At 50.3% G+C, this 26188-nt stretch overlaps 2 protein-coding genes across 2 annotated transcripts in view; one reads left to right on the top strand and one right to left on the bottom strand.

Annotated features, from left to right (window-relative positions):
* Positions 1-26188, bottom strand: part of LOC137457103 (zinc finger protein 721-like) — a 316030-nt gene that overhangs the window by 216852 nt on the left and 72990 nt on the right.
* Positions 9111-10614, top strand: LOC137457096 (oocyte zinc finger protein XlCOF26-like). Its single transcript, XM_068168901.1, has one exon. It carries the CDS (start codon positions 9111-9113, stop codon positions 9957-9959), a length of 849 nt encoding a protein of 282 aa, XP_068025002.1. The 3' UTR covers positions 9960-10614.

Here is a 26188-nt window from a genome sequence, read left to right as displayed (position 1 = left end):
AATGGTTTACAGACCAAAACAAAGAGCTAAGCCACTGAGAGAGACTGCTGGGATGATAAAAAGCAGCTTTAGAGAAGAAGAACACAGGACAGGGAGCAAATCTTCCATAATCAAGAGGTGGAGCTGGATGGAGAGAGAAACCTTAGCTGCTGGCTCCCAAAGACTACAAAAGGCACATTTGATGCTGCACAAGAAGAAACCTAGAGAAGCTGGGGAGGACTTGACAGCTGGTGCTCCACAGTCATGAGAATGTAACTGCAATGCATTGGGGTTTCAAACAACATCACCTCCCTGCCCCACAACATCTGGCCCCCAACTGAAGTGCTGTGGATCACTGCTGTCAAGAGTGAAGGAACAGAAGCAAGCTTGCCCAGACCTGAGCTGCTATTTGAATCAGGTTCATGGACCAATGGCTGGAGTTACCTATTAGCAGGGACTGAGACACTGAAACAGGGGAGCAGTGGAAAACCAAATTGCTGCCAACACAACACATGCTGCATGAAAATCCAGCACACAGGGGCAGAGCTGTTAGCCCGAAACCAAACTTCACACAGGAACAAAACCAAATCCATTGGCACAGGTAACAAGAACTAACAGCCCCAAGGGAAAGACAGTAAGAGGAGATGGGAAGTCAATGTTGCTGCAAGAGGCCAGCTCCAGCAAGACATCAAAATGATTGTTAGGCAGCAACAGACTCAATCAGCACTGGTAACAAGCCCAACCCCGGGGACACTGCAAACGCAGCCAGGAAATAGCTCTGCAGAGGTGGGGTCACAGCAATTGCTAGATCCAGACCCGGGACAAAAGGCACAGGAAATGACCTTGCTGCTGCTGCCAAACACCCAACAACCCAACCCAGACTCCTCACCCTCTGGCTCATCAGAACTGAAACCAGAGACTCCCTTTGGATGCGAGGTGCTGGAGGGCGAGCGGCAGCTGCCGGCTGCTGAGCTGCGGCGGGGCGGGAGGGGCTGCGGGGCCGGGGAGCGCTGGGGGCGGCTATGGCTCAGGGACCTATTTGTGTCTCTGCCCTGCACAAGCGCTCTGGGCTCCTCCAAACCCCTCCTCAAGCTTCCTCCTGCGGCCCCAAGTCCTCTCTCTCCAGCCTGCAGTCAGAACTTTCTTCCTGAGCTGCCTTCAGCTCACAGCCTAAGGGAAAAAGCTCAAAGCCAACCTGAGACCAAACCAATCTGAGTGCAACCCGAGAGAGGCTGCTGCGAGGGCTGGAGGCAGCCCCAAGATGTTCCGCAGCAGGCAGTGGGAACCTGGGGACTCCAAGACAAAGGCAGGAAGGAAAACCTCAAGGCTGAGCTCCGCACGCCCCGCGCAGCGCCGGGGCCCAGCAGCTCAACGCTCCCCGGCTCTCAGCATGCCCCGGGGCCCGCCCAGAGCCTTCCCCGCTCCGCTGCCGCCGCCCGCAGCGCTCCGGCACCGCTGCCGCTCCCTTGGGCACTGCTGTTGGCTCTCTCGGCTCTGGGGGGAGTTGTACAGCTCAGAGAGAGGTGAAGCTGATCCACAGCCATCGATATCCCCACGGAGCCCTTTGCATCGCCCCAGCACACTCCCACCCCCAGTGCCAGTGCCAGCCCCGCCTGGTGCTGAGTGCGGGCAGCAGGGCTGGGATGAGAGTTGCACTCTGGACCCCGTCCCTCCCGGCCGCTCTCTGACACCTCACCGCCCCCCCCCCATTGCTGTCCCAATGCACATCCTGCACAGCACAGACTGCAAACAGCCAAGAGCTTCAGGAGCCAACCCCGCGGCCCCCAGCACCGCCGGCACCCCCCTGCCCCTGGCCAAAGCCAAACAGAACAATTCCTCACCCTCCCCAAGCCTGCCCCAGCCCCACGGAGCCCCCTGCCCCCCGCGCCCCTCCCGACCCCCAACTCCACACACGCCCCACGCAGCCAGAGCCTTCCCCGCTGCGCTGCCGCCGCCCTCAGCGCTCCCCGGCCCCCTCAGCCCCTCCCGCCCCGCCGCAGCTCACCAGCCGGCAGCTGCCGCTCGCCCGCCAGCACCTCCGGCACTTCTCCCGCGCTCCGGCCCCGCTGCCGCTCCCCACGGGGCAGCAACAATGGCGGCCGCGGCCGGCAGGGGCAGCTCTTGGCTGGGCCTCGGCAGCGCCCAGGGGGAGGAGCTGCCGCGCTCCCGCCGCCTCTCATTGGCTAAGGCTGCCCGGCCGTGGGCGGGGCTTCCGTTCCAGACTGCTCCCTGCTTCCGCTCCCCGTCCCACGTGGCCGCAGCAGCCGGAGGGGCCGGGCCGGGGTCTCCCTCGCAGCGCTCTCTGCTCGCCAGCAGCCTGCCGGGGCCGGCGGCTCCCTGTGCGCTGAGCTCTTCCTCCTTCTGCTGCTCTGCTTCGGCCTTGTCCCGGGGTCCAGGTGGGGTGAGTGAGTCTGTGGGGCTGAGTTGGGGGTGGTGGGGTGGGGATCAGGGAATGCTCTCTGTGGGGCTGCGAGGGGTCGGGAGGGTCGCTTGAGTTGGAAAAGGGTTTGTGGGACAGGGGTCGGTGGGGCTGGGGTGGGGGGGTAGCCTCTGCGGGGATCTAGGGGGAATCGGTGGGGTTTCGTTGGGGGCTTCTGGGGGTATGTGCTTGGGGGTCCGTGGGATATGGAGGAGATCAGTGGGGTACGGGGTGGGGGTGGGTCTGTGAGGTCCGGGGGATCTCCGCAAGCTTGGCGCTTGGGGTCCGTGCGGTTGGGGGGCGGCTCGCTGTGATTGTGGGGAGCTCAGTGCGGCTGTGGGGGTCTGCGGTGTTGGGGGTGGTCGTGGGGGGGGCTGTGGGGTAGGGCAAAGGTGTCCAGGGTCGGTAAGCGTCGTCTGTGCTGTTCTGGGAGGGGTCTGTGCGGTTGCAGGTCCCCGGGTGGGGTTGGGGTGGGGGCTCTGTGGGGTTCCTTGTGCTGCTGAATCCCCCTGCTAGGAGGTGTTTTTTTTTCCAAGGATTCTCTGAGTCCTTGAATTTGAGCTTGGGATCTGCTCTTGACCTTAGCTGCTGATTCTTGAGCTTGGGGACTGGATCTGAGCTTGCAGCTGGTTCTTGGGCTTGGGAGCTGGCTCTGAGCTCAGGAGCTGGGTCTGCACTTGTGATCTTGGTTCTGGATCTTAGGGGCAGGCTGTGGGCTCAAGAGGTGGTCCTTGAGCTTGGGAGGTGATTCTGACCTTCTTTGCTGGTTTTTGATCTTGGGGGCTGGCTCAGCTTGGCTGAGTGTGAGCTTGGGAGCTGGGTCTCACCTTTCATCTCGTTCTTGAGCTTGGGGGCTGGCTGTGAGCTGGGGAAGCTGTTCTGAGCATGGGAGCAGGTGGTGAGCATAGGAGCTGAGTGTGAGCTCTTCACCTGCCTTGAATTTAAAATGTGAGAGGTTGGGTTCTGGGTCTGGATTTTGATCTGGGTCTGAGCCTGAGGGCTGGGTCTGCACTTTTGAACTGCTGCTTGCGCTTGGGAGCTGCATCTGAGCTTTGGATCTGGTTCTGCACTTCTGATATGGGTTCTGGAGCTTGGGGAGTGGTTCTGAGCTTGGGAAGTGCTTCTCATCTCAGTTTGGAGGTGGTGTCTGAGCTTGGGGGCTGCGTCTGAGCTTGGGGGCTAGGTGTGAGCTTGGCCCCTGCCTTGAATTTAAAATGTGAGAGTTCAGGCAGTTAGAAGTTGAAGCTGAGCTGCTTTGCACTGCAGTGCTTCAGAGTTTGTGGTGCTCCAAAGGCAGATCTCAAAGAGCTGCTGCAAGAGTTGAGCTGAAGTGGCACAGTGCCCTGCAGAGGCAAAAGCTTTTCCCTGCCAGTCAGCCATTGGAATCATCTCCCCAGGGCAGTGGTGGATTCCTGTGTAGTCTTTAGTTGTTGGCTCTGAGCTTGGGGGCTGATTCTTGTGCTTGGGAAGAGGTTCTGACCTTAGTTACTGGCTCTTGAGTTCAGGGGGTGGGTGTGAGCTCAGGAAGCGTTCTGACCTTAGTTGCCTGTTCTGGAGCTCGGGATCTGCTTCTGAGCTTGGGGTCTGGGTGTGAGCTTGGAAAGCAGTTCTGACCTTAGTTGCTGGCTCTGGGCTTGTGGTCTGGTTCTTGACCTCAGGGCCTGTCTCTGAGGTCAGGGGATGGTTCTTGAGCTTGGGGGCTGGTTGTGAGCTTATGGGCCCCCTCTGAGCTTGGAAAAGTGGTTCTGACCTTAGTTGCTGGGTCTGTAGCTTGGGGGCTGTCTGTGAGCATTGTGGCTGGCTGTGAGCTTGCAAAGTGTTCTAGCCTTAGCTGCTGGTTCTTGAGCTTGGGGACTGGATCAGAGATTGGGGGCTGTTTCTTGAGCTTGGGAAGTGCTTCTGACCTTAGTTGCTGGTTCTGGAGCTTGGGGCCTGGATGTAAAATTAGGAGCTTGTTCCTGAGCTTGGCAGATGGTTCTGCATTTCTGACTTGGATTCTGTTCCTCGGGAGCTATCTCTGACCTTAATTGCTGGTTCTTGAGCTTGGAGGTAGTGTCTGAGCTTGGGGGATGAGTGTGAGCTTCTGTGCTGGGTGTGAGCTTGGTCCCTGCCTTGAATCGAAAATGTGAGAGTTCAGGCAGTTGGAAGTTGAAGCTGAGCTGCTTTGCACTGCAGTGCTTCAGAGTTTGTGGTGCTCCAAAGGCAGATCTCAAAGAGCTGCTGCAAGAGTTGAGCTGAAGTGGCACAGTGCCCTGCAGAGGCAAAAGCTTTTCCCTGCCAATCAGCCATTGGAATCATCTCCCCAGGGCAGTGGTGGATTCCCCTGCAGGGCAGAGTTGGAAGGCTCAGCTTGGCAGGGGGCTGGGCCAGCTCCTTTCCAGTGCAGTGTCAGCTGGCAAGGTTGGAGCAGCTGAGCCTTGGGGTCCCTTGCAGCCTGGCATTGTGTGGCAGCAGAGCTGTGCTGCTGGTTTTGAGGGCACTTGGAAAGCTTCTGGAGCATTTGTGCAGAGTGTGCAAGACATCCCTGAGCCTAGCAACTCCCTCAGCTCTCTTCAGAATGAACTCTGCAGAGCTGGAAGAGCTTTCCAGGAATTTGGCAGAGGTTTGGAGGAGTTAGGAAGGGATTTTGGTTCTCCTCCTCCTTGTCCTCTTCCTTGTCCTCCTCTGCCTCATCTTTTTCTTGCTCTCCCTGGAGGCTGCACTTAGACTCCTAGAATGCTAGAGTGGTTTGGGTTGTCAGGGAGCTGCAAAGGTGCTGCAGTCCAAGCCCCTCTGCAGTCATCAGGGACATCCTGCACTAGCTCAGGTTGCCCAGAGCCCTGTCCAGCCTCACCTTGAACCTCTGCAGGGCTGGGACCTTAAGCCCCTCCCTGGGCAACCTGTTGCAGTGTTCCAGCAGGCTCCTGGTGTAGAACTTGTTCCTCATCTCCAATCTCAATCTACTCTGCTCTAGTTTGCATAAGCCTGCAGGGACAGGACCAGAGGCAATGGCTTCAAAGAGTCCCTCTGCAGCCTTCTTGTAGTCCCCTTCAGGTACCAGAAGGTCACTCTTAGGTCTCCACAGAGTCTTCTCTCCAGGCTGATCACCCCCAGCTCCCTCAGCCTGTCCTGGTAGCAGAGCTGCTCCAAGCCCCTGATCATTTTTGTGTCCCTGCTCTGGGCCCTCTCCATCAGGTCCCTGTCCTTCCTGTGTTGAGGGCTCCAGAGCTGGCTGCAGTGCTGCAGGTGAAGTCTCAGCAGAGCAGAGCCAAGTGCCCGGATGGCCTCTGTCCATCTCTGGCCCTGCTGCTTTTGGTGCAGCCCAGGCTGCCCTTGGCCTTGTGGGCTGCAGGCTCCCCCTGTCTGTTCCTGTCCAGCTTCTTGTCCAGCAGCACCCCCCAGTGGTTTTCTGCAGGGCTGCTTCCTATCCCCTCCTCCCCCAGGCTGTCCTGATTGTGAGGATTGTGCCAGGCCAGGGGCAGGACCCTGCCCTTGCTCTTGTTGAAGCTCAGGAGGTTGCCCTGGGCCCCCTCTGCAGCTTGTCCCCTTGAGCTCCTCCAACTTGTTCTGCAGGGTATTGTCTTAGGTTTCAGGAGGCAGAGAGGCTCTCTTTGAGCCTTGTGAAAGGAGTTGATGCCAAGCTGTGCCCAGAGGGTTGGATAGAATTGGGCAGTTTCCATGGCTGTGGTGTTCAGAGCTGCATCCTACAGTGCAAAGCATCCAATCCACAACAATCCATAGTGCACCTGGGCCACGGGAGCCAAGCAACCTCCCTAGGCCAAAGCTTCCTCCAGAGCTCCACCAAATCAGGCCAGAACCCCAGGCCCCAAATGCCTTCCCCCTCTCCCATGCCTCTGCCCCTCCTCCCCCATACACAAGAGCTGCAGTTATAGATTCAGGTAGGCAGCTCCCAGGTGAGCCAGGCCGCTGCAGGCCACAGTTGGCAGCATTGCCAAGGCCTCAAAGCTCCTCTGCAGAGAGAGATCCCAGAAGATGTTGCTGGGAGCAGAGAGGAAGGACAAAGGAGGTTGGAGAGTCTGTGCTGTTCCTTTGTAGAGAGTGGGTGCAGGCCTTGTGGGAATGAACTAAGCTAGATGACACTTTGTGGTGTCCCTCTGGACTCTGCTGTCCCTTCTGGCGGTCTCTACTCTCTGGTGTAAGACATCCCAGTGCCTTCCACCCACCACAGGGATTCTCCTCCATGCTGTCATCCAGGGGCTTCTGTTGGGCCCTGCTGGCTGTGTAGATCAGCCCTGGTGATGTTGTAGGACCCTGGTGACTCTTAGAGGGCAGCAAGTGAGTGGAGATGGAGCAATGGATGGAGAGATGGAGGGTGAAGGCTGCAGGGGGTGGGAGGGCTTAGTTCAGCAGCTGTGTGGCTCTGCCTGGCTCCTACCTCCAATGGTGCTGGCAGCAGCTGACCCCAGAAGCTTGAAACCCCAAATCCTGCCTGGCTCAGGACCCTCCTGCCCTGTCCCCTCCTGACATGCAGCACAGCCCAAGCAGGCACTCAGGGCTCCTAGCCACACAGTCCAGCCATCCCCCATGGCAGGAGTCACCTGAGGTCTCACTCCCTCTCTGTCCCCCTTCCTCTCATCAGTTGGTGCCTGAGGTGTCTGCAGGGTCCCTCCCCAGCCCTCATCTGTAACCCCCCCTTGGCTTGGTGCTGTTCTTTCAGCCTTCCAGCTGATCCCAGCCTTTAGTCTCAGGCCCCTTCCATTCTTGTGCTGCTGCTTCCAGCCCAGTTCCTTAGATGCTTCCTCAGCCACAGCATTTCCCACTCCACCCTTCTAGCTGCAGTGGCAGTGGAGGTGGGGGATCCAGGACCATGGGACAGCCAATGCAGTAGGGACATGGATGTGCTGAGAATGAGGGAAAGGCCTGAGAATGCTCAGGCAGGAATTAGGCCTTGTCCCCCCAAAAAGGGGATAGGATCCAGGGCCCAGGTGGCAAATGTGTGTGCAGGGAATGGCAGAATCTGGCAGCATTTGAGGAGGTGAAAGGAGTGAATTGTGCTGCAGCTCTGCCTGTGTCAGCTGGGAGATGAACAGCAGCCCATGGGCACTGTGCCCTCCCATCCAACCTCATTTTCTCTTGGGGATGTGGAGTGGTAGCTCCAGGGAACTGCAAAGAGCAAGGTGAGAGAAATGGTCAGGGAGAGAAGGAAGCCAAACCCTTTCCAGTGAGTCTCTTTGGGCTGCAGGTGTGTGAAGGGTGCTGGAGGTGTGAGGTTTGGGCAGGAGCCAGAGACTCCTCCAGCATCCCAGTGAGGGCTGAAGAAGTTTATCAAGAAGCTGCCCAAGTCCCTTCCCCCTTTGCTGCATCTGCAGAGATCATGAAGCTCCCTTTATGTGTGTCCTGAGGGCTGCTGTGATCTTCTGTTGGGGAGTGGGCAGCAGAGAGGTGTGTGCAGGTCAAAGGTGAGCACAGAGTGTGTGGGGTGGGGGCAGGACCTGGGAGGAGAGCTGTGGCCAGAGCAAGATCTGCTGGCAAAGGCAGGTGCAGGCAGCAGAGGCCTGGGCAGGCAGTGGGAGGAAGCTTTAGGCAAGGGCTGGGAGAGGCTGTGTGGAGGCAGCTGTGTTGTGGTGCTGGCCTGCAGCTGTGTGCTGAGGGCTGTGTGCTGGGCTTGGGAGCTGAGTCTGCACTTAGTCTCATAGTCTCATAGTATCAGTCAGGGTTGGAAGGAACCACAAGGATCATCTAGCTCCAACCCCCCTGCCATGGGCAGGGACACCCCACACTATATCAGCCTGGCCAGAGCCTCATCCAGCCTGGGCTTAAACACCTCCAGGAACGGGGCCTCAACTACCTCCCTGGACAACCCATTCCAGGGCTTCACCACTCACATGGTGAAGAACCTCCTCCTCACATCCGGACTCAACCTTGTTGAGGCCTCCCATCTTGATCAGCCCTGGCTGTGTGCTGTGGCTGTGCTGCTGGGCTTGGGAGCTGCCCCCAGCAAGGCTGAGCTGTGCTGCCTGGTCCTGGGCAGTGCTGAGCCATCCCTTGCAGGTCAGTGCTCTCTGAGACCTTTGCTTCTCTGTGGCAGGAGTTGTGTCCCTCTCTCTCCATCATCCCTGCCCCTGTGTGCTGTGGAAAAGCAGAGTTTGCAGATCTGTCCCTTGGAGCAGCCCTGCAGATAAGAAACCCAGAGTGGGGCAACAGCAGGACCCCAGCGCCCAGCATCCCAGAGTCCCAGGGCACCTCCCAGCCTCTTCTGCCTCCTCCTGCCCACTACATTTCACCACTCCAGGCGCTGAGGCACATCAGGTGTTGGAATTTGGAAACTCCCCAGGCTTGTGGGGGTCAGTTGTGTGCAGGAGATGATGTTTGGGGTTGGGATTTGGAGGGTGGTAGGAGAAGGTTGGAGGTGGTTTGGTCTTTGTGGGTCAGTGCTGCTGTCTCCATTGCCTGAGCCAGGGGAGATCAAAGGACAGGGCCTGGGCCAGGAACCACGCTGCCAATGCCACCAGGCTTGAGGAGAGCAGGACAAGACCACTTGTAAGCCCCAGGGTACTTCAGGGCACTGATCACAGGAACCTGGGTTCTCAGCACAGGTATTAGAGGTCTGAGCCCAGACTGTGGCAACAAATGAAGGTTTGAGTTCCCCTCTGCATTCTTTCCTGCAGCTGGGTGTTGGGAGTCAGGGAGTGCCATGACCCAGGTTTGAGGTCCTGGGCTCAGGTGCTACCATCTTCCCTATTACAGAGCTGTGACCCCTTCCTTCTGCAGTATGGCCTCACAGAAGGACCCAGACACGAGCTGGGAGGAGAAGCAGCACGCAGAGATCAAGTTGGAGCAGCCAACGTGCAGCCCCAAGGGAGAGGATGAGGAGGAAAAAGAGGACAAGATGGATGACGATGATGATGCTGAGGAGAATGGTGACTATGAGTATGAAGAGGAGGACAATGATGATGATGAAGGTGACCAGGATGAGAAGGGATGTATGGAGGAGGATGAAGCCAGAGCAGGTCCCTTAGTGCCACCCAAGCAGCTTCATCAGTGCCCTGAGTGTGGGCAGAGCTTCTCAACTGGCTCAGAACAGGTGAAGCACCAATGCCCTCACTCTGGTACCCAGCCCTTCGTCTGTGCTGACTGTGGCAAAGGCTTCACCCACAAGGGTGATCTAAGCACTCACTATCGTGTGCACACTGGAGAGAAGTCTTTCACCTGTACTGCCTGTGGCAAGAGGTTTTGCAGGTGCTCTGGCCTCATGCAGCACTGCCTCACACACACTGGAGACAGGGCTTTCACCTGCACTGTCTGTGGCCAGAGCTTCACCCGGAGCTCATCCCTCGCCATCCACCACCGCACCCATACTGGTGAAAGGCCGTACAGCTGTGCTGACTGCGGCAAGAGTTTCTCTCAGAGAGCTGGCCTCTGGCGACATCGCAGTGTGCACAGCACCGAGAAATCCTTCACCTGCAGGGACTGCGGCAAGACCTTCAGTCGCAACGACACCCTCACCATCCACCGCCGCATCCACACCAGACAGCGGCTATTTCCCTGTGCTGAGTGTGGCAAGAGCTTCACAACGAGCACCAGACTCATCCGGCACCAACTCATCCACAGCGGAGATTAACCGAACTGCTGTGCCGACCGCGGCAAAAGCTTCACCCATAATGGAGCCCTCAGCCTGCACCATCGTGTGTACACAGGAGAGAAGTTTTTCACCTGTGCCGCCTGCGGCAAGAGCTTCACCCAGAAAGCAAATTGCAACAAACACCGCTGCAGCCACACTAGGGACCAGGCCACAGTGCAGAAGAGGCACAAATAGATCCACCCAGGTTCTAACCTGCCTGAGAGCCTTTCCAGCAGATTGAACCAAAATCGCCTCTTTTTTCTCTGCATTTCTCAGAGGCTGGGGGCTCCGGCAGGAATAAACATCTCCTGCCCTTCTGAACACCAATTAGTGCTGATGAGAACAATTACAGTGCTGAGTCAGCACAGCCAGAGCTGCCATTGAAGCTGGGCTGAATTTTGCCAGGGTCTGTGTCATTCTTCCCCAAGTCCAATACAGCAAAGGAGCCAGGTCCATGCCCACAGGTACCTCTGCCTAAGGCAACCGCAGCAGCTGCAGAAGGAGCAAAGCCTCAAATGGAGCAGAAAGTAAATGAACAGGAGAAACAAACAAAGCCAGATGCAAAGTTAAACCCACCAGCTCAAGTGACTGATGAGAAACTAATCTCTCTTGATCCTGACAGCTCCATTGCTCAAGAATTGCTCAACAAATCACACCAACCACTTTTACAACCCACAGCACCGAGTTTATCCTCTTCTCTTCCTTTAAATGCCACTACTGAAGCTGTTAAGTCTCTTCCCTATCCCTTTCCTTTTCCAGCAGGTTTTTACCCTCAGCCTCATTTGGTTTCTATACCGCAGCAGGCAGGGGATTTGTCTACCCCCCTTCCCCACTTTACAGAGGTGTTTGTGTCCCTCCTGCCACTGCTATGAGCAATATGGGGGTGAGGGATAAGGGGATGCTTTATCAAGGAGGAAATGTGCAGGATGATGTTAAAATGTCTAATGGGTTGTTGATTATTGAACATGTTCCAAGTGTAGCTACACCCTTGCAAACATCAAGTTCTGATGTTTTAAAGGATAAAGATGATAAGGTCTTTATAAATACAGAGATGTTACAGCTGTGTGCAATGCCAGTCGTGGTGGAACACAGAGCAGGAGGTGGGACTGCTCCTGTGTATCAGTCTCTGTCCTATGATAGTTTAAGAGTACTAAAAATCATTTTGGATGCCCCCTTTGTCTCCTGGTGGGTCAGAAGAAAGGTATTCCAAAGGAAGTGGTAGGATAGGATAGGATAGAGTAGAATAGAAAGAATAGAATAGAATAGACCAGGTTGGAAGAGACATTCAAGATCATCGTGTCCAACCTATCATCCAACACCATCTGATCAACTAAACCATGGCACCTAGCACCCTATCAAGTCTCCTCATGAACACCTCCAATGATGGTGACTCCACCACCTCCCTGGGCAGCCTATTCCAATGTGCAGTCACTCTGTCTATGAAAAATTTCTTCCTAACATCCAGTTTAAACCTCCCCTGGCACATCTTGAGACTGTGTCCTCTTGTTCTGGTGCTGGTTGCCTGGGAGAAGAGATCAGCACCCACCTGGCTACAACCTCCCTTCAAGTAGTTGTAGATGGCAATAAGGTCTCCCCTGAGCCTCCTTTGCTCCAGGCTCATGGATTATCCACAAGGCCATTAGAATTGATTGTGAGATGCTGGTCTGAGCCCAAGGAGAGGGCTGAGCCCGCTGCTCCCCTCTTGGTGGGACCATTAGGTGAGGGGAGTTGTGTGCCTCCCAGGGCAGCTAAGGGCTTCTCTCCTAAGTGGTGAGAAGGGGTAAAGTGTGATCCAGCAGCTCACCAAAACATTGTAAAAGGACCCAGGTGGAATCATTAAGGACTCACAACCCAAACCAAACCAAACAAAAAAGGGGTGTGTGTGTGTGCAGGGAACATGGTTTGGGAAAGGCTGTTTGTGTTTAGCTTGGCTTTGACAGAAGTTGTAACAATCAAGGGTACTTACAGGCCCAGTCTAATTAAGCCAACTCTTTCAGGGACAGCACCTGAGGGGGTGGCTCAGAGAACCTCTGTGTGTGTGTGTGAAACCTGGCAATAGCAGTTTTGTATGTTTTGAGGTTGTGTTTCTCATTTAAACTCGAATGCTGAAGATTCCTTGATGTATTGACAGATGGATTTGTCTTGCTACAATATAAAAGACCTCTCAAGTTTTACAGGCTGCAACCCTTGGAGAAAAGTTTCCTCACAGCATCATCACAGAAGACATCTTTCAAGGACTCTACCTTCCTGGTGTCCCTGCAGATCCATTTGAATCTGGAAGGAAGCTCTCACTTCAGTTCCAACTGAAGGACTGTCAGGGCAGGGTGTAGGTTATGGATTTGTTCTCCTGGCTTCCAGGAGGAACAGGGATGAAACGAATTTTGTCCTATTTGCTATGGGGTTCAGCATTGCTACTCTTTTACCTTGTGTAATTTTATATAACTGATTCAAAATGTAGTGTCCAATATGCTACTGGTGTCTAATGATGGTGTAAAACAGATTGGTGCCATTAGCCAATCAAAACTCATGTCTATTGTAAAAATTGTTTCAAACTTCTTTCCTTCCTTTCTTTCTTCCTTGCTTCCATCTTTGATTGACAGGGTGGTGTAAGAGGCTAACTCTTGTATCTCTTGATGTGAATCCACAAAGATAAAATCACCTTGTGTATCATGGGAAGGCCGTGTCACAGCTCTCATGGAATGGTACTGAAAGTGTGATAAGGAAACAGTTGTGGAGGTTAGCTTTGCCATTGGTAAAGAGAACTGTTTAGAGTAGAGTAGAGTAGAATAGAATAGAATAGAATAGAATAGAATAGAATAGAATAGAATAGAATAGAATAGAATAGAATAGACCAGGTTGGAAGAGACCTTCAAGATCATTGAGTCCAACCTATCATCCAACACCATCTAATCAACTAAACCATGGCATCAAGAACCCCATCAAGTCTCCCTCTAAACACCTCCAAGTGATGGTGACTCCACCACCTCGTAGGTGTAAAGGCATCTTAGTAGAACCTGTACTTCATAGTTCCTTTGCTCTGTGTGTACTACCCACCCATAGGTGTTAGGAGTAGCTGTTGATTGTATAATCTATAATGAATCAAGCATTTATCATCTTAGTTGTAGCAATATTACCTTTAAGACTCGTGTTATTGATAAGTGTGGTGGTTTAGGCTGGGTGCTGGCCCGGATGCCACTGCACAGACTACACCTGGGAGGTCCCAAGGGGTGGGCCCAGCCTAGGGGGGTGGTCACAGGAAACCAGGTATTGCATTCCCATAATGCCCTGCTCCCCTATAAAACATCCACACGGCGTCTTCACTTCCTCTTTTGTCCCCTGCTGCTGCCTAGGTAAAATGGCATGAGCTGCCTCCCTTGGGCCTGCTCAGGCCTAAGGCTGGGTTTGGTGGGGGGAGGAGGAAAGAGCCCTGGGGGGTTTGGGTGTACCCCCAGGTGGGGATGGGATGTTCTTGGGTATGTTCTGGGATCTCTCTCTTTTGTCACAGTGCTTGTGGTTCTCTGTACAACTTTCATTGTTGTTTTTATTGTTTTCCCATTTAAACTTTCCATCACTTTTGCAATCCCTTTGTCTGAGTCATTATTTCTGCCCGTGGTTGGGAGGGAGTCTGCCCCAACCCATTACAATAAGGACATTGATCAGCAGAGCATGATCATTCCCTTCTGAAGAAGGGCAGAGGCATGGATCCCAGTGAATATGACAAGAGGGTGGGAGAGTGAGAATGGATTGGATCATGTTCTCAGGCTATTAGACCAGGGACTAAAGGCTTCTAGAGAAAGGACAAAAAGATTTGTGGGATGGTTAATGTTTGCCATAATATCAGCTGTGATAATATTATCATCCCCAGCTGCTTCAGTTACAGCTCTGACAAAGGGCATACAAACTGTGGACACAGTGAGAACTTTATTAGCCAATGTGACAAATGATCTGCAGCTGCAGGAAGCTATAGATGAGGAAATAATGGCAAGGTTATGCATGCTTGAGGCCAGGGTTGTTTGGTTTGGAGACCAACAAGCTGCCTTGCAGACCCATATGATACTGCAGTGTGATTGGGAATATCATGAGCAGGACGTGTGTAACATCCTTGTCTTGGAGTGACTCTCAGCATGACTGGAACTCACTCAGGTCACATTTAGAAGGGGCCTTTGATAGCTCCTTGAAATATAATGTCCAATCATTGAAGCATCAGCTGGAACTGTGGCTAGCAAATACACAACAGGTGAGGATTGATTCAACATGGCAAGCACTGAACAAAGAGCTGAGCTGGCTGAATCCAAACAATTGGTTCTCAGGTCTGAATCTATGAGTGTGGGTTAGAGGTGGAATCCTTGTAGTGATTGGCATTGTAATTGTAGTGTTAATGGTGTTTGTAATCATAGCCTCCAGGACCAGGAGGATGGTCAGGGCACAAGTGATGGCTGCTGGTTTAAACCATATAAAAATGGAGAGATGTAGGAAAGCAGAAAGTATCTATGGAAGGTTTCAGGGCAAGAAAGAACAACAGGCTGCTGATACTGGAAGGCTGGCCTGGTGATAAAGAAGAGTTGACCGTGGTAAACAACCTGGAGTGCGAGACAGGAGGACACTTGCCTCCATGCTGGAGAAACTCAACCTGATATGGGATGAAGATAACAATGGACAGCTGCATATCAAAGGAGGAAATTCAGTGAGCAGCAGTGGTGCAAGAATGTCAGGGAATGGCTTAGCCTGCTGGATTTTTCCTGTATAAACTGCTTGATCTGTGCCAATAAACAATTCCTGCTCCACCAACAAGGAGTCTGTGCAGGCTTTCAGACAGAGAGGCTGAGGGACCTGGGCTGCTTCAGACTGGTGAATGGGGTTCAGAGCACTGCCATAGCAGTGTGCACATGGCTGAAGGGTGGTTTCAGAGAGGATGGAGCTCTCCTTGGGTGTGTTACGAGACCAAAACCTCCACAAAGTGCAGCTTGAAAGGTTCAGAGTGGAGAAGAGGCCAAAGAAATGTCCCTGAAAGGGCAGAGCTGCTACGCATGAGGCCATCCAGAGGTGTTGGGAAATGGCACGGAGAGCTGAGACAGCTCAGGGAAGGGATGGAAATGGCAGGGGGAGAGCTGAGTGGGGAAGCAAGATTGGTGTCAGCAGCCTGAAGGGAAAGAGCTAAAGGCATGGGACAATGTAGGAGAGGCTGCAGTGGGGATGGCCAAGGGCTCTGGCAAGCCTGAGAGGCCAAACAGGACCAAGGTCTTTGTCCCCTTGGCTCTGGCAGTTGCCTCTGCCACCAAGGCCTGTGAGGAGAAACTTGGCTTTGAGGCTTTGAGGTTCTTCTAGTCCAAGGGCAGTGGTCAGGGTTTGGCTTTATGCTTCATAGAACAAAGGCATACTTTTCTGCCCTGTACTTTGCCTTTGTCTCCCTGCAATCCTGGCCTCTAACAAGCTGCTCTAACGAGTCCCTGGGGAGCCTTTGTCAGTAACAAGCCTCAGTGAGGCCAATCAGTGCTTCAAGGTACTTTGGAGTTTGCTTCTGACTTGGACTTCTTGAGAGGCTTCTTGGCAGTACCTTGGCAGAGTCTCCTGGCAGTACCTGAGGATGATGTCATCAGCCCCAAATACTCCATGGGGCTCATTAAATACTGCTGAACCTCTAATTATTGTCAAGACTTCTGCAGCTAATTGGAGAGGTTTTTATTGCACAAAGCATCTGATAAAAACTATTTTTAAAGGTACAGTTCATTCCTTTTCAGCAGGAGTTGTCTCTTTGCAAGCAAACCACAGCAAAACCTGACAAGGTCCTACCCTGGTCACTGCTCGCCCTCACTCCCCACTGCCCCCAGCAGAGCCATGAGCCACAGGTGAGGGACAGGATCTGCCTTGTCAGGGGCTGGGGCTCAGGGCTTGGCCCTTTGGATCAATGAAACCCCTCCAGGTTTCCTCAGTAGCAGAGCCACCTTGAGCTGCTTGTCCTGACCTGTCAGCACTGCCTCAGTTCACTGCTCTCATCAGAACCTGGAGATGCTTCAGTGCCTCCAGTGATGCTTCCCATGCACCCACTGTCTCCTGCTCTAACCAGACCCTGGGGACCCTTTCCCAGTATGCTTCACTGGGACCCATTAAGAGTAGAAGAAACTTCAGAGTTTGAATCTGACTTTGACTTCTGAAGAGGTTTCATCAGCTTCTCCATCTCTGAGGCTCAGGGACTCATCACCAAAGCCACCAGAGGGCTCTTTTAAATGCCTTGGGCTGGTCCTTTTGTGCTGAGCCAGGCCAGGCTCCTGGACTGGAGGGATCTGCTGGCAAGCAGGAAGCACTTCAGGAGACAGGTCTGGCCAGGAGCAGCTCCTCTGCACAGCACAGCAGGGCTGAGGACACTGCCAGAGGATCTCAGGGAGATGAGGAAGGCAGAGAGAGCTTCAAGGTGGCCAGGACTGGGAGGGTAGCTGAGAGCTCACTGGAGGAGAAGTCACTGCAGTCACAGACTTGCTAAGTCTGTGGGTGCAGGACACTGCAGCCATAGATCCTGGAGGCATCTCCATCTCAGCAGCTGACCTTCAGCTGAAGGCTCCTGGACTGTGCACACAGAAGGAGGACCAAAGCCGTTCAGTTCCATCCTGTGAGCAGCAGTGAGCAGAGCTGGGTAAGGAGAAGGCTTCACCCCCAGCCCCTCTGCCTTTCTGTCTTCCCTTCACTGTCTCTGCAGCACTGCAGAGCTAGTCCCTGTTTCTCCACCTCTCCATGGGACTCTTATTCTCTGGGATTGGGCTGTGGTCATTTTCTGTTCTGACTCCAGAGGAATCTTCAGGGCAATTCTGGGTCCCTGCTGCATTTGAAACTGTGATGAATTCTGCCATTGGGTTGGTAGTGATGGGGAATGAGCTGATCTATTCCTCATGCAGCTCAGGGACAGGGGTTACAATGAGGCTGAGAGAAGTGTGCCCTAACTTGTCACTGCCTTTCCCTCCTTGGACAGGTCTCCATGGCCAGAGGCAGCAGATGGCCAACAGCAGCTCCATCACCCACTTCCTCCTCCTGCCATTCCCAGGCACAAGGCAGCTGCAGCTCCTGCACTTCTGCCTCTTCCTGGCCATCTACCTGGCTGCCCTGCTGGGCAATGGCCTCATCATCACCACCATAGCCTGGGACCACCACCTCCACACCCCCATGTACTTCTTCCTCCTCAACCTCGCCCTCCTTGACCTGGCTGCCATCTCCACCACTGTTCCCAAATCCATGGACAATTCACTGAGGGATACAAGAGACATCTCCTATGCAGGATGTGTTCTCCAAATGTTCTTTATAGTATTCCTAATTTCAGCCGAGTATTTTCTCCTCACCACCATGTCCTATGATCGCTACGTTGCCATCTGCAGACCCCTGCACTATGAGACCCTCCTGGGTAGCAGAGTTTGTGTCCACCTGGCAGCAGCTGTCTGGGCCTGTGGGGTTCTCTATGCTCTGCTGCACACAGCCAATACATTTTCCCTTCCCCTCTGCCAGGGCAATGCTCTGCACCAGTTCTTCTGTGAAATCCCCCAGATCCTCAAGCTCTCCTGCTCCACATCCTACCTCAGGGAACTTTGGCTTATTGTGGTTGGTGCCTGTTTATTCTTTGTCTGTTTTGTGTTGATTGTGGTGTCCTATGTGCAGATCTTCAGGGCAGTGCTGAGGATCCCCTCTCAGCAGGGACGCCACAAAGCCTTTGCCACCTGCCTCCCTCACCTGGCTGTGGTCTCCCTGTTTGTCAGCATTTTAATCCCTGCCTACGTGAAGCCTTCTTCTATCTCCTCCCCATCCCTGGATCTGGTGCTTGCAGTTCTGTACTCAGTGGTGCCTCCAGCAGTGAACCCTCTCATCTACAGCCTGAGGAACCAGGAGCTCAAGGATGCCCTGAGGAAAATTATCCCTGGATGCCTTCAGAAGTAATAAACTCTTTGTCTTCTCCTGCAGAGCAATTCTGATGTCACTCACAGTCTGATTTCTCTCTTTTTGTCTGCTGCTGGTGGTGTTACCCTTGTGAGAATGTTGTTTCCCCACCACAGTCTTTCTTCAGACGATTTCTGATTCAGTGCTGGCCTGTCTGCTGTGACCCAGAGACTGCAGACATGAGCAGCTGTGCTCCCTGGGTGTGCAACATGCAAAGAAAACTTCTTCCCATCTAGAAGTTCATAACAGAGACAGAGGAGTCTTGTAAAGCTTCCTTTGAATAAAGGGAGAGTCCACAGGAGAACTCCCTGTGGGGTCTCTCTCATTGCTGAAGGCACAGCTCCCCTTTCATCCTACATTTCTGGGTGCAGATTTCCCTCTCCCTTTCCCCACTGGCTCAGGTACTCAAGATTTAGTCTTTCCCAAAACCCCTGCTACATGTCTGCCGCAAGAAGGGGCCGCTATTCGACCAATTTGATCAGCAGAATCCAACTTTATTGAGCATCAGACACATCTTATATACAGTTTGCTATAATTATGCCCACTTGGCAATATACTATTGGCTGCTCTCTAAAAGGTTACATCATTGTTTTCACAACTCTGTGGAATTCTTCTATCCGGCCTAATTGCTCTCTTCCGCAGATCTCGCCTCCTCCTTATCTTGCTTGCCTCCCATCTCAGGGGCAGCTGGACTTCAGCATACCAAGCAATCAGCACTTTCTCACATCTCCTACTCCGTCACTATATTATCAACAGAGAATCCTTCAAGGCCTGAATTGCACAGGCATTCCTGGGACCCAAGGCCCCTCTTAAGTCTGGGTATCCCTATCAGACATGTCTGAAAAAGTTCAATCAATTCATTATTACCTGTTATGTTGCATCTTTATTTTCTCTAGGATGGTCAAAAATCATAATTTGTTTAAGGGTAGCAAGATTTCTTTAATCTGTAAAGGTAGATCTGGCCAGGCTCTAGCTTCACAGACAGAAAACTTGCAGGCAATCAGCAAGAGCAAAAGAGCTTCATTGCTTTGCCCAATATAAAATTACCCATAATAATGTGTTTTTGCTCATCCTAGTAATACTGATCTCTTATTGGTACCATTTGTTGATGTTTTCAATCGAAAATGAAAATGCATGTTGTGTTGTTATGAATTTTTATTTTCCCTCTAGGTGTGTAAAATTATAGCGAACTGGTGAGATAACATATAAATCCCTTCTCCCTACATTCAGTGTGGTAAGGGTCAAAGCATCCACTTTCACACATGCTCAATTGTGCAGGCTTCTTATCTGAAGAAAACAAATTCCTAGTTCTGAATGTTTATCTTTAAGACAGCTCCTTCTCAGCCGTGGTGTCTCCAATTAACCAGACAGTGTCCTTGCAAGTCTGCAAGAGAGGTTTCTTTCTCTTTACCCTCTAAACAGGCCTCACAAGATCCTGACCCTTAATCCCAGTGCACTCTAAGTCTTACAATTTTGACACAAATCACCAGTATATTCATCACAATTCCCCCCCCCTTTTTTTTTTTTGTCACCATTGATTTGTGTTAAAATTTCCAGATATTTCAGAACCTTCTTAATTGGATCATAATTAAGTTCATCTGTTCTGATCACATTCTGATCATAATTCTCTACTTGTAACTCGTTGACATGAGCAATCTTACTTAAAGGTCTTAGTATTTTGTAACAACAATTGCAGAGTATTATGCATAGCAATATTACAATTGTTCCAACAATATTACAAACAAATGTTAAAGCCAATTTAGATCTGGTAACCAGAAAGTTAATTTATCCCATATTTCTTTAAATCCACAAGAAGTATCATCTAAAGAAATCTGATGTAATATCTGATTGTAGTTTACAATCGCCTGTAAATCTGTTTCCACTCGTTTATCTAGATTAACATAACTACAACAACTTACATTTATGACTACACATACACCCCCTTCCTTTACATATGAAAAATCCAAAGCTAATCTATTCAGAGTAGATATTTTTGAGAGACTATTGATTTCAATTTGCTGCACTTTTATTGCATCTATGCTTGCATTCATCATGATTTCAACTGTAGCAGAAAAATTTACCATTGCTTTTTCAAGTTCAAGTCTTTTCTCTCCGGTCTGATCAAGATTCCACACATGGGAACGTGGTTTTTGATTTCGATTGGACTACGTATGTACAAATAGGGTTAGGATCAAAATTAGGCTCCACCAAGTATATGTGAACTCTGCCTCCTCGGCCTGCTGGGGTGCAACCAGCAGCCGGGTGTATTTTCTTCTCGGCAGCAGTTACATTCTTCAGGAGCCCTACAGATTTTTTAACTCCTTAACCCACTTCAAAATTCCATTTGGAGTCTCTTCTCTACTTCCTTGGTTAGTTTGTTTACCATTTCCCATTGTGCTTTTGTTATTTCAATTCCTCTTCCTTCAAAATCTTATGTCTCTTACTTTTCCTTTTACTAATCCTTTTAATTATTCCTGAGATTTCCCAACTAAAATTTCTCTAGTCTTTATTTCCCGCTTATGCCAATCCCTTTCAATAATTTTCCATGGGGATTTAAATCCTTTTTCTCAGCACAAAATAGGTTTTCTGTATTTACCAGCCCAAACTGCTTATTTTCAAATTCATCATTCAGGACAAAATATTTTTTTGATTGATGCTTTTGACCCCAGATTATCATAACAGTTATTGTGATCGATGTTCGACTTCATGGGAAATGCTGTTTCCTCTCAGTCTTGGTTCTTCTGCACATTAGTGAAGGAATAGTTGTTAAAATTAATACCTATTTACTACAAACCTTAACTTATGCTAATACCAAAAAATCCTTAAGACCTTAAAAAACTATGTTAAAATTAATCCATCAAATCAGTGTCTAAAAAGAAATAAAATTGTTACATTAACTAAAAAACACTTTCCAAAATTAAAAGCTGTTTATACATTCCTTAACTATATTACATGGAGCTCCTTTGAAATGCCTAGGCAGACAACTAAGAAGGTTCGAACCAAAAGAAAATCTTACAATTTGAACTCTTAACTAAGTGCATACACCTTACTGCAATTACTATGTACTAAGTACTTATAAATACCAAATGCTTACTTATTCATTATGCTTATTAGAAAAACTTAACAAAACTCTAAATAACAAATCTCTGAAAGACGTTACAATCAGAAATGACAAAATGAGTACTGTTGCTTTAAATCAAAACAGAGTAGTGCGGCTAAAGCCGCTGCGGGGGAAAGGGGTGGGGGCTGCTGCCGTGGCAGCTGCTCCGCTGCTACTGTCGGTGCTGTCGGTGTCGGTGGTGCGTCAGCCGGTACCGCCTTGGTCGGAGCCGTCGGTATCCGCGGGGGCCGGCAGGGCTCGCGGGAGGAGTGCGGTGGCAGGAACGCTGTAACCGCGAGCCTCCAAGCGCTCCATTTTTTCTAAGAGGGGCCGTAAAGCAAAGTCGGCGCTGTTTGAATTCCTCGCTGCCGGTATTGTCTTCCGAGTCCGAGCCGTCGCTGGCGATGTCAGAGGAAGGTTCCCCGCTGTGTGCAAACGGCAGTGGTGACGGCTGGTAAACGCGGTGTGGTCGCCGCAAGATGTATCGGGGGCGGCCCCGGTCGATCGGTCGACAGTTCTCAGACACATCTTTCAGCTGCAACTCAGATACACCTGGCGCTGCATCTCGTCCTGACAAAGTTGCTCTAACTGCAGCAGCCATTCGCTGTTTCAGTTCGTAGGTTTTAACACAGTTCATTCATTCTCGCCACGACTTTTGCAGCTTTATAGCAGTTTTATGACCATCTATAACCAAGTCCCACAACTTGTTCCTGTATTCTCTCCAACAAGCTTCATCAAAATAACTATCTCCGCTAGGGAAATGCCCTAAAGCGGATCTATGGGCCAAAAGTCCAGGCATTACTTTAGACGATATCTCCGCCTTACGCTTTTCGATGACACTGTATTTCGCCTGATGACTGCTTATAGGGTCGGCCTTGCCCTTTCGAGTCTGTGCGCAAAGGTACTAAGGCTGCCATAACCTGCTGACTATGCTCAAGCTGTTTTGTCATTGTCATTGACAACACCTCAGCCTGTTTTTGTAATCCCTTATCAATCACCTCCGTCAACATGGCCATCGGATTGCTTGGCAAGTCCTGGGCCCTCTGCAACAATTCGGCTACCGTCCATCTAGGATCTGCTGATGTAATAAGCTGCTGCGTCTGCTGGTTCCCATTCTGCATTAAACACTGCCTTAAAATTGCCTCTCGGATACCTTCTCCTACACTTGCTGCTCTAAGTGCGGCAAGCAACTTATCCACAAATTCACCAAGAGGTTCCTGTCTACCTTGCTTAATTCCCATATAGTAAGGATTTGCATTTCCATCCTTCTGCTTGTCAAAAGCCATCCTCACTATCTGGGCTGATGCTTGCAAAACAGGCGGCTGTAAAAGTGCCTGTAACTCTGGTCTCTCGTACTGTCCCGTTCCACACAACTGATCTACTGTTACATCAAATAGTGGATCGTTTTGCTGTCTTTGTACTCCAGCTGATTGTCTAGCTAGGTGTTCCCACTCATTCAAAAATATCATAAATTGAGATGCTGTTAGGATCAGGTTCGTAACATTATAAGAATCTCTAGGTAACATATTATAGTTCATATAAATAAAATCAATCATCTGTCTAGCTGGTTCAAATTGAACCCCAAACTGACTCGCAGTCTGTTTTAATTGAGATAACAATTTCCATGGCAATTGGGTTACATCAGCCTGAACAACATTCTGCTCCCCAGGGACCTGTGTGTACATTACTGGAAGAACTTGATGTGAAGCAGCCAGCCGGCTAAACCCTTCCTGATCTCCTTCGGCGTTTAAGTGCTCTGCAACCTTTCGCCAATACTCTGTGTGCTTTCTTGCATGATCTTTAACACTACCTCCAGGATCTATCACCCTGTTTGTCTCCTCTCCCTCACCTACTTTCTTCTCCTGTACAATTTGCTCAGCTAAAAGATACGGGGAAGGCTCCTCAGCAGAGTCCTGTGTTACAGATTGTAATTCGACTCTGCCACCTAACCCTTTTACACACGCAGCCTTCTCCTTTCTTAAATAATCCTGAACCTCTTCTGACAAAGGCAACCCAGCATGTGTAACACTTGCTCCATTTGGGTCCGTATAATCTAATCGTACCCTGGCTTGATAAGCTGCCATTTGCTCAGCACGATGCTGATCCAATGCTGTCATAACCATCTTCCACCATTTTCCACACTCCTTTGCTCGTTTTTCATCATCTAACCCATGCAGCCACAAGTCTTGTCCAGACTTTTTCCACTGCAATCTTTCAAACACCTCATTTGGGTCCTTAAAATATCCTAACTCTCCTGCATAGCTTAACAGCGGCACCAACTCCTTTGTAAAATTTGACTTACACTGTCGCTTTTCTAAAAAGCATATAAATAAATCATACGCTGCCTGCCTATCCATGTCCGTATTTAAACGTTAATACCTGTGCGCACAGTCCTCGTTTAAGCAGTTTCCGGCTCTACAGCGTCTTCGGCTTCAAGGCTGTCTTCCCTTTTCTTGCAGCCTCCGGTACTGCTATCCCGGGCCGGCCGTCTTCTTGCCTCCCGGCTTACTGCGAATCTCCCAACGTCCCGAAGAACTTCTTAAACCCTAACGTTTGTCTTCATTAGGGTCCCTGTTCGGACGCCACTTACTGCAAGAAGGGGGCCGCTTTAACGACCAATTTGATCAGCGGATTCCCCTTTATTGAGCATCAGACACATCTTATATACAGTTTGCTATAATTATGCCCACTTGGCAACATACTATTGGTTGCTCTCTAAAAGGTTACATCATTGTTTTCACAACTCTGTGGAATTCTTCTATCCGGCCTAATTGCTCTCTTTCCCAGATCTCGCCTCCTCCTTATCTTGCTTGCCTCCCATCTCAGGGGCAGCTGGACTTCAGCATACCAAGCAATCAGCACTTTCTCACATCTCCTACTCCGCCAGTATATTATCAACAGAGAATTCTTCAAGGCCTGAATTGCACAGGTGTTCCTGGGACCCATGTCCCCTCTTGTCCGACAACAGGTACTCAGAAGCAAAGAAAATTTTAAAGTCTGTTTGACAACGGCTCCTTGGTTCCATCTTAGTTTTATTTGGGGGGATCCTTGAAGGAACATTCTAATAAAACCACACTGTTGGTTGACCTTTCTCACATTCTTTGCATCCATAGAAGCAAGCAAGTTAAAATTAACTATATAGCAAAAGCAATCAATGAAATCAACAATCCAATTTTGATAAGAGATTGTGTCTACCCTGGTAACAACACATCCCATCAAAGTCTTCACACCCATGTCCATGGACAAGGATCAAGGAATCTACAGCTTCCCTCTTCTGTCCCACAGCATCTGACAGACTGATGGTCAGTAGCTAAATCACTGAATGCTGCCAGCATGAGATTGCTTTGTTTTGCCAACCAGCAACTCACTTGGTTGGACTATAATATGATAATTGAAGGCATTTATGATAGCATCTGAGGCTCCTTTTGTACCTGCACAAAAATGGGTGATGTAACACATCAAAGATACAAAGCCCAGAGCTGCACCAATTAGCTCATTCTAACACAACTGGCATAAAATATGGGTAAAGAGAACAAGCCTTGCAGCTACACTACCATAACAAGCATGCATTGCTTCCCACTTATCTTACCAGGTCAGGGCACAAACAGGACAGTTGCCTCTTTCAGACAGTCACCAGAAAGGTTTCATCCCACAGTTTTGAACTTACAAGCACAACTCTTTCAGTTTAGGAAGAATGTTGACTTGCTGGAGTGTGTCCAGAGAAGGGCAACAAAGTTGGTGAGGGGCTTGGAACACAAGCCCTATGAGGAGAGGCTGAGGGAGCTGGGATTGCTTAGCCTGAAGAAGGGGAGGCCCGGGGGAGACCTTCTTGCTGTCTACAACCACCTGAAGGGAGGTTATAGACAGGTGGGGGCTGGTCTCTTCTCCCAGAACAAGAGGACACAGTCTCAGGCTGTGCCAGGGGAGGTTTAGGCTGGAGGTTAGGAAGAAGTTTTACACAGAGAGAGTGATTGCCCATTGGAATGTGCTGCCCAAGGAAGTGGTGGAGTCACCATCGCTGGAGGTGTTCAGGAGACTTGACAGGGTGCTTGGTGCCATGGTTTAGTTGGTTGGGTGGTGTTGGATGATAGGTTGGACGCGATGATCTTCAAGCTCTCTTCTAACCTGGTCTATTCTATTCTATTCTATTCTATTCTATTCTATTCTATTCTATTCTATTCTATTCTATTCTATTCTATTCTATTCTATTCTATTTTGTTCTTTGTTTCCTGCCTGATCTCTCAAAGGAGAACCTAGATTTTGCCAGTTTCAATTCTTACATTTCCCTTTTCTTATTAATAAAGAGGATTAACCATACCAGTTCTGCCCTGAACACACTGTGCACAGGGATTTAGATACAGACCTACAAACGCAGCAAACCCAATCTTCAGCATTGTCTTTTACAACCTGCTTCAAGGGCATGAATGTCACACCTTTGCCTTTTCCTAAGATGGCCAAACATCATAGAAGTGTTTAGTGTCAGCAAGGTCCTCCCTTGACCCATGAGGGTAGGGCTGGCCAGGCTCTATCTCCACAGATAAGGAAAATACCTGTGGGCAGACAGCAAGAGTGAGAAGGCCTCTTCGCTGGGTGGGAGAGGACATCCTGAATATTCATAGTTCTGCTCAGTGTAAAATTAAACACAACACAATAATCTATTTTCACTCTGCCTACCACTCTGATCTCCTGATGCTGTTTTGCTAAGGAAAGGTACTGAGTCCTATTGTTCCTACTCCTGGGATTTTTTTCTTCCCTTTCAAATTTCTCCCAAGTAAAGCCTCCAACATCTTTATATCCTCAATAAAGTTTATTAAACCACCCTTAAAACCACATATAAAGTGAAAATTTGAGAACATCACATGCTTTAACTTTTCTTTCTTGTGACATAATGCCTGAACTGCCCCTTTTCTGTTTTTTTATAACCTAAAATGAAAATGTCTTTTGTGCTATGATCCATTTTGACCTTCACCCAGTAGCACTGACACGGAATTGTGTTTATTCCTTAGGGAACATAGCTTAGCACAATCACTAAAGATTTATAAGCACTCATTCTTGCCTATATTTTGACATTCTTATCTAGACCCAACACAAGATGTTTCCAGGTGAAGACTTTTCTTACATTACACAGTTGACTTATGTTTCTAATGCAGTGTTGCCACACTCTGATTGGTTACATTTCTACTGCCAAGCACTTAAGCAAAGCATACAATAGGTA

The sequence above is a fragment of the Melanerpes formicivorus genome, unplaced genomic scaffold, assembly GCF_026170545.1.
Source record: "Melanerpes formicivorus ecotype bairdi unplaced genomic scaffold, bMelFor1.0.p_v2 SCAF_159, whole genome shotgun sequence".
Classification (NCBI taxonomy): Eukaryota; Metazoa; Chordata; class Aves; order Piciformes; family Picidae; genus Melanerpes; species Melanerpes formicivorus.
The sequence above is the reverse complement of the archived record's forward strand: the minus strand, read 5'-3'. Positions and strand labels throughout refer to the sequence as shown.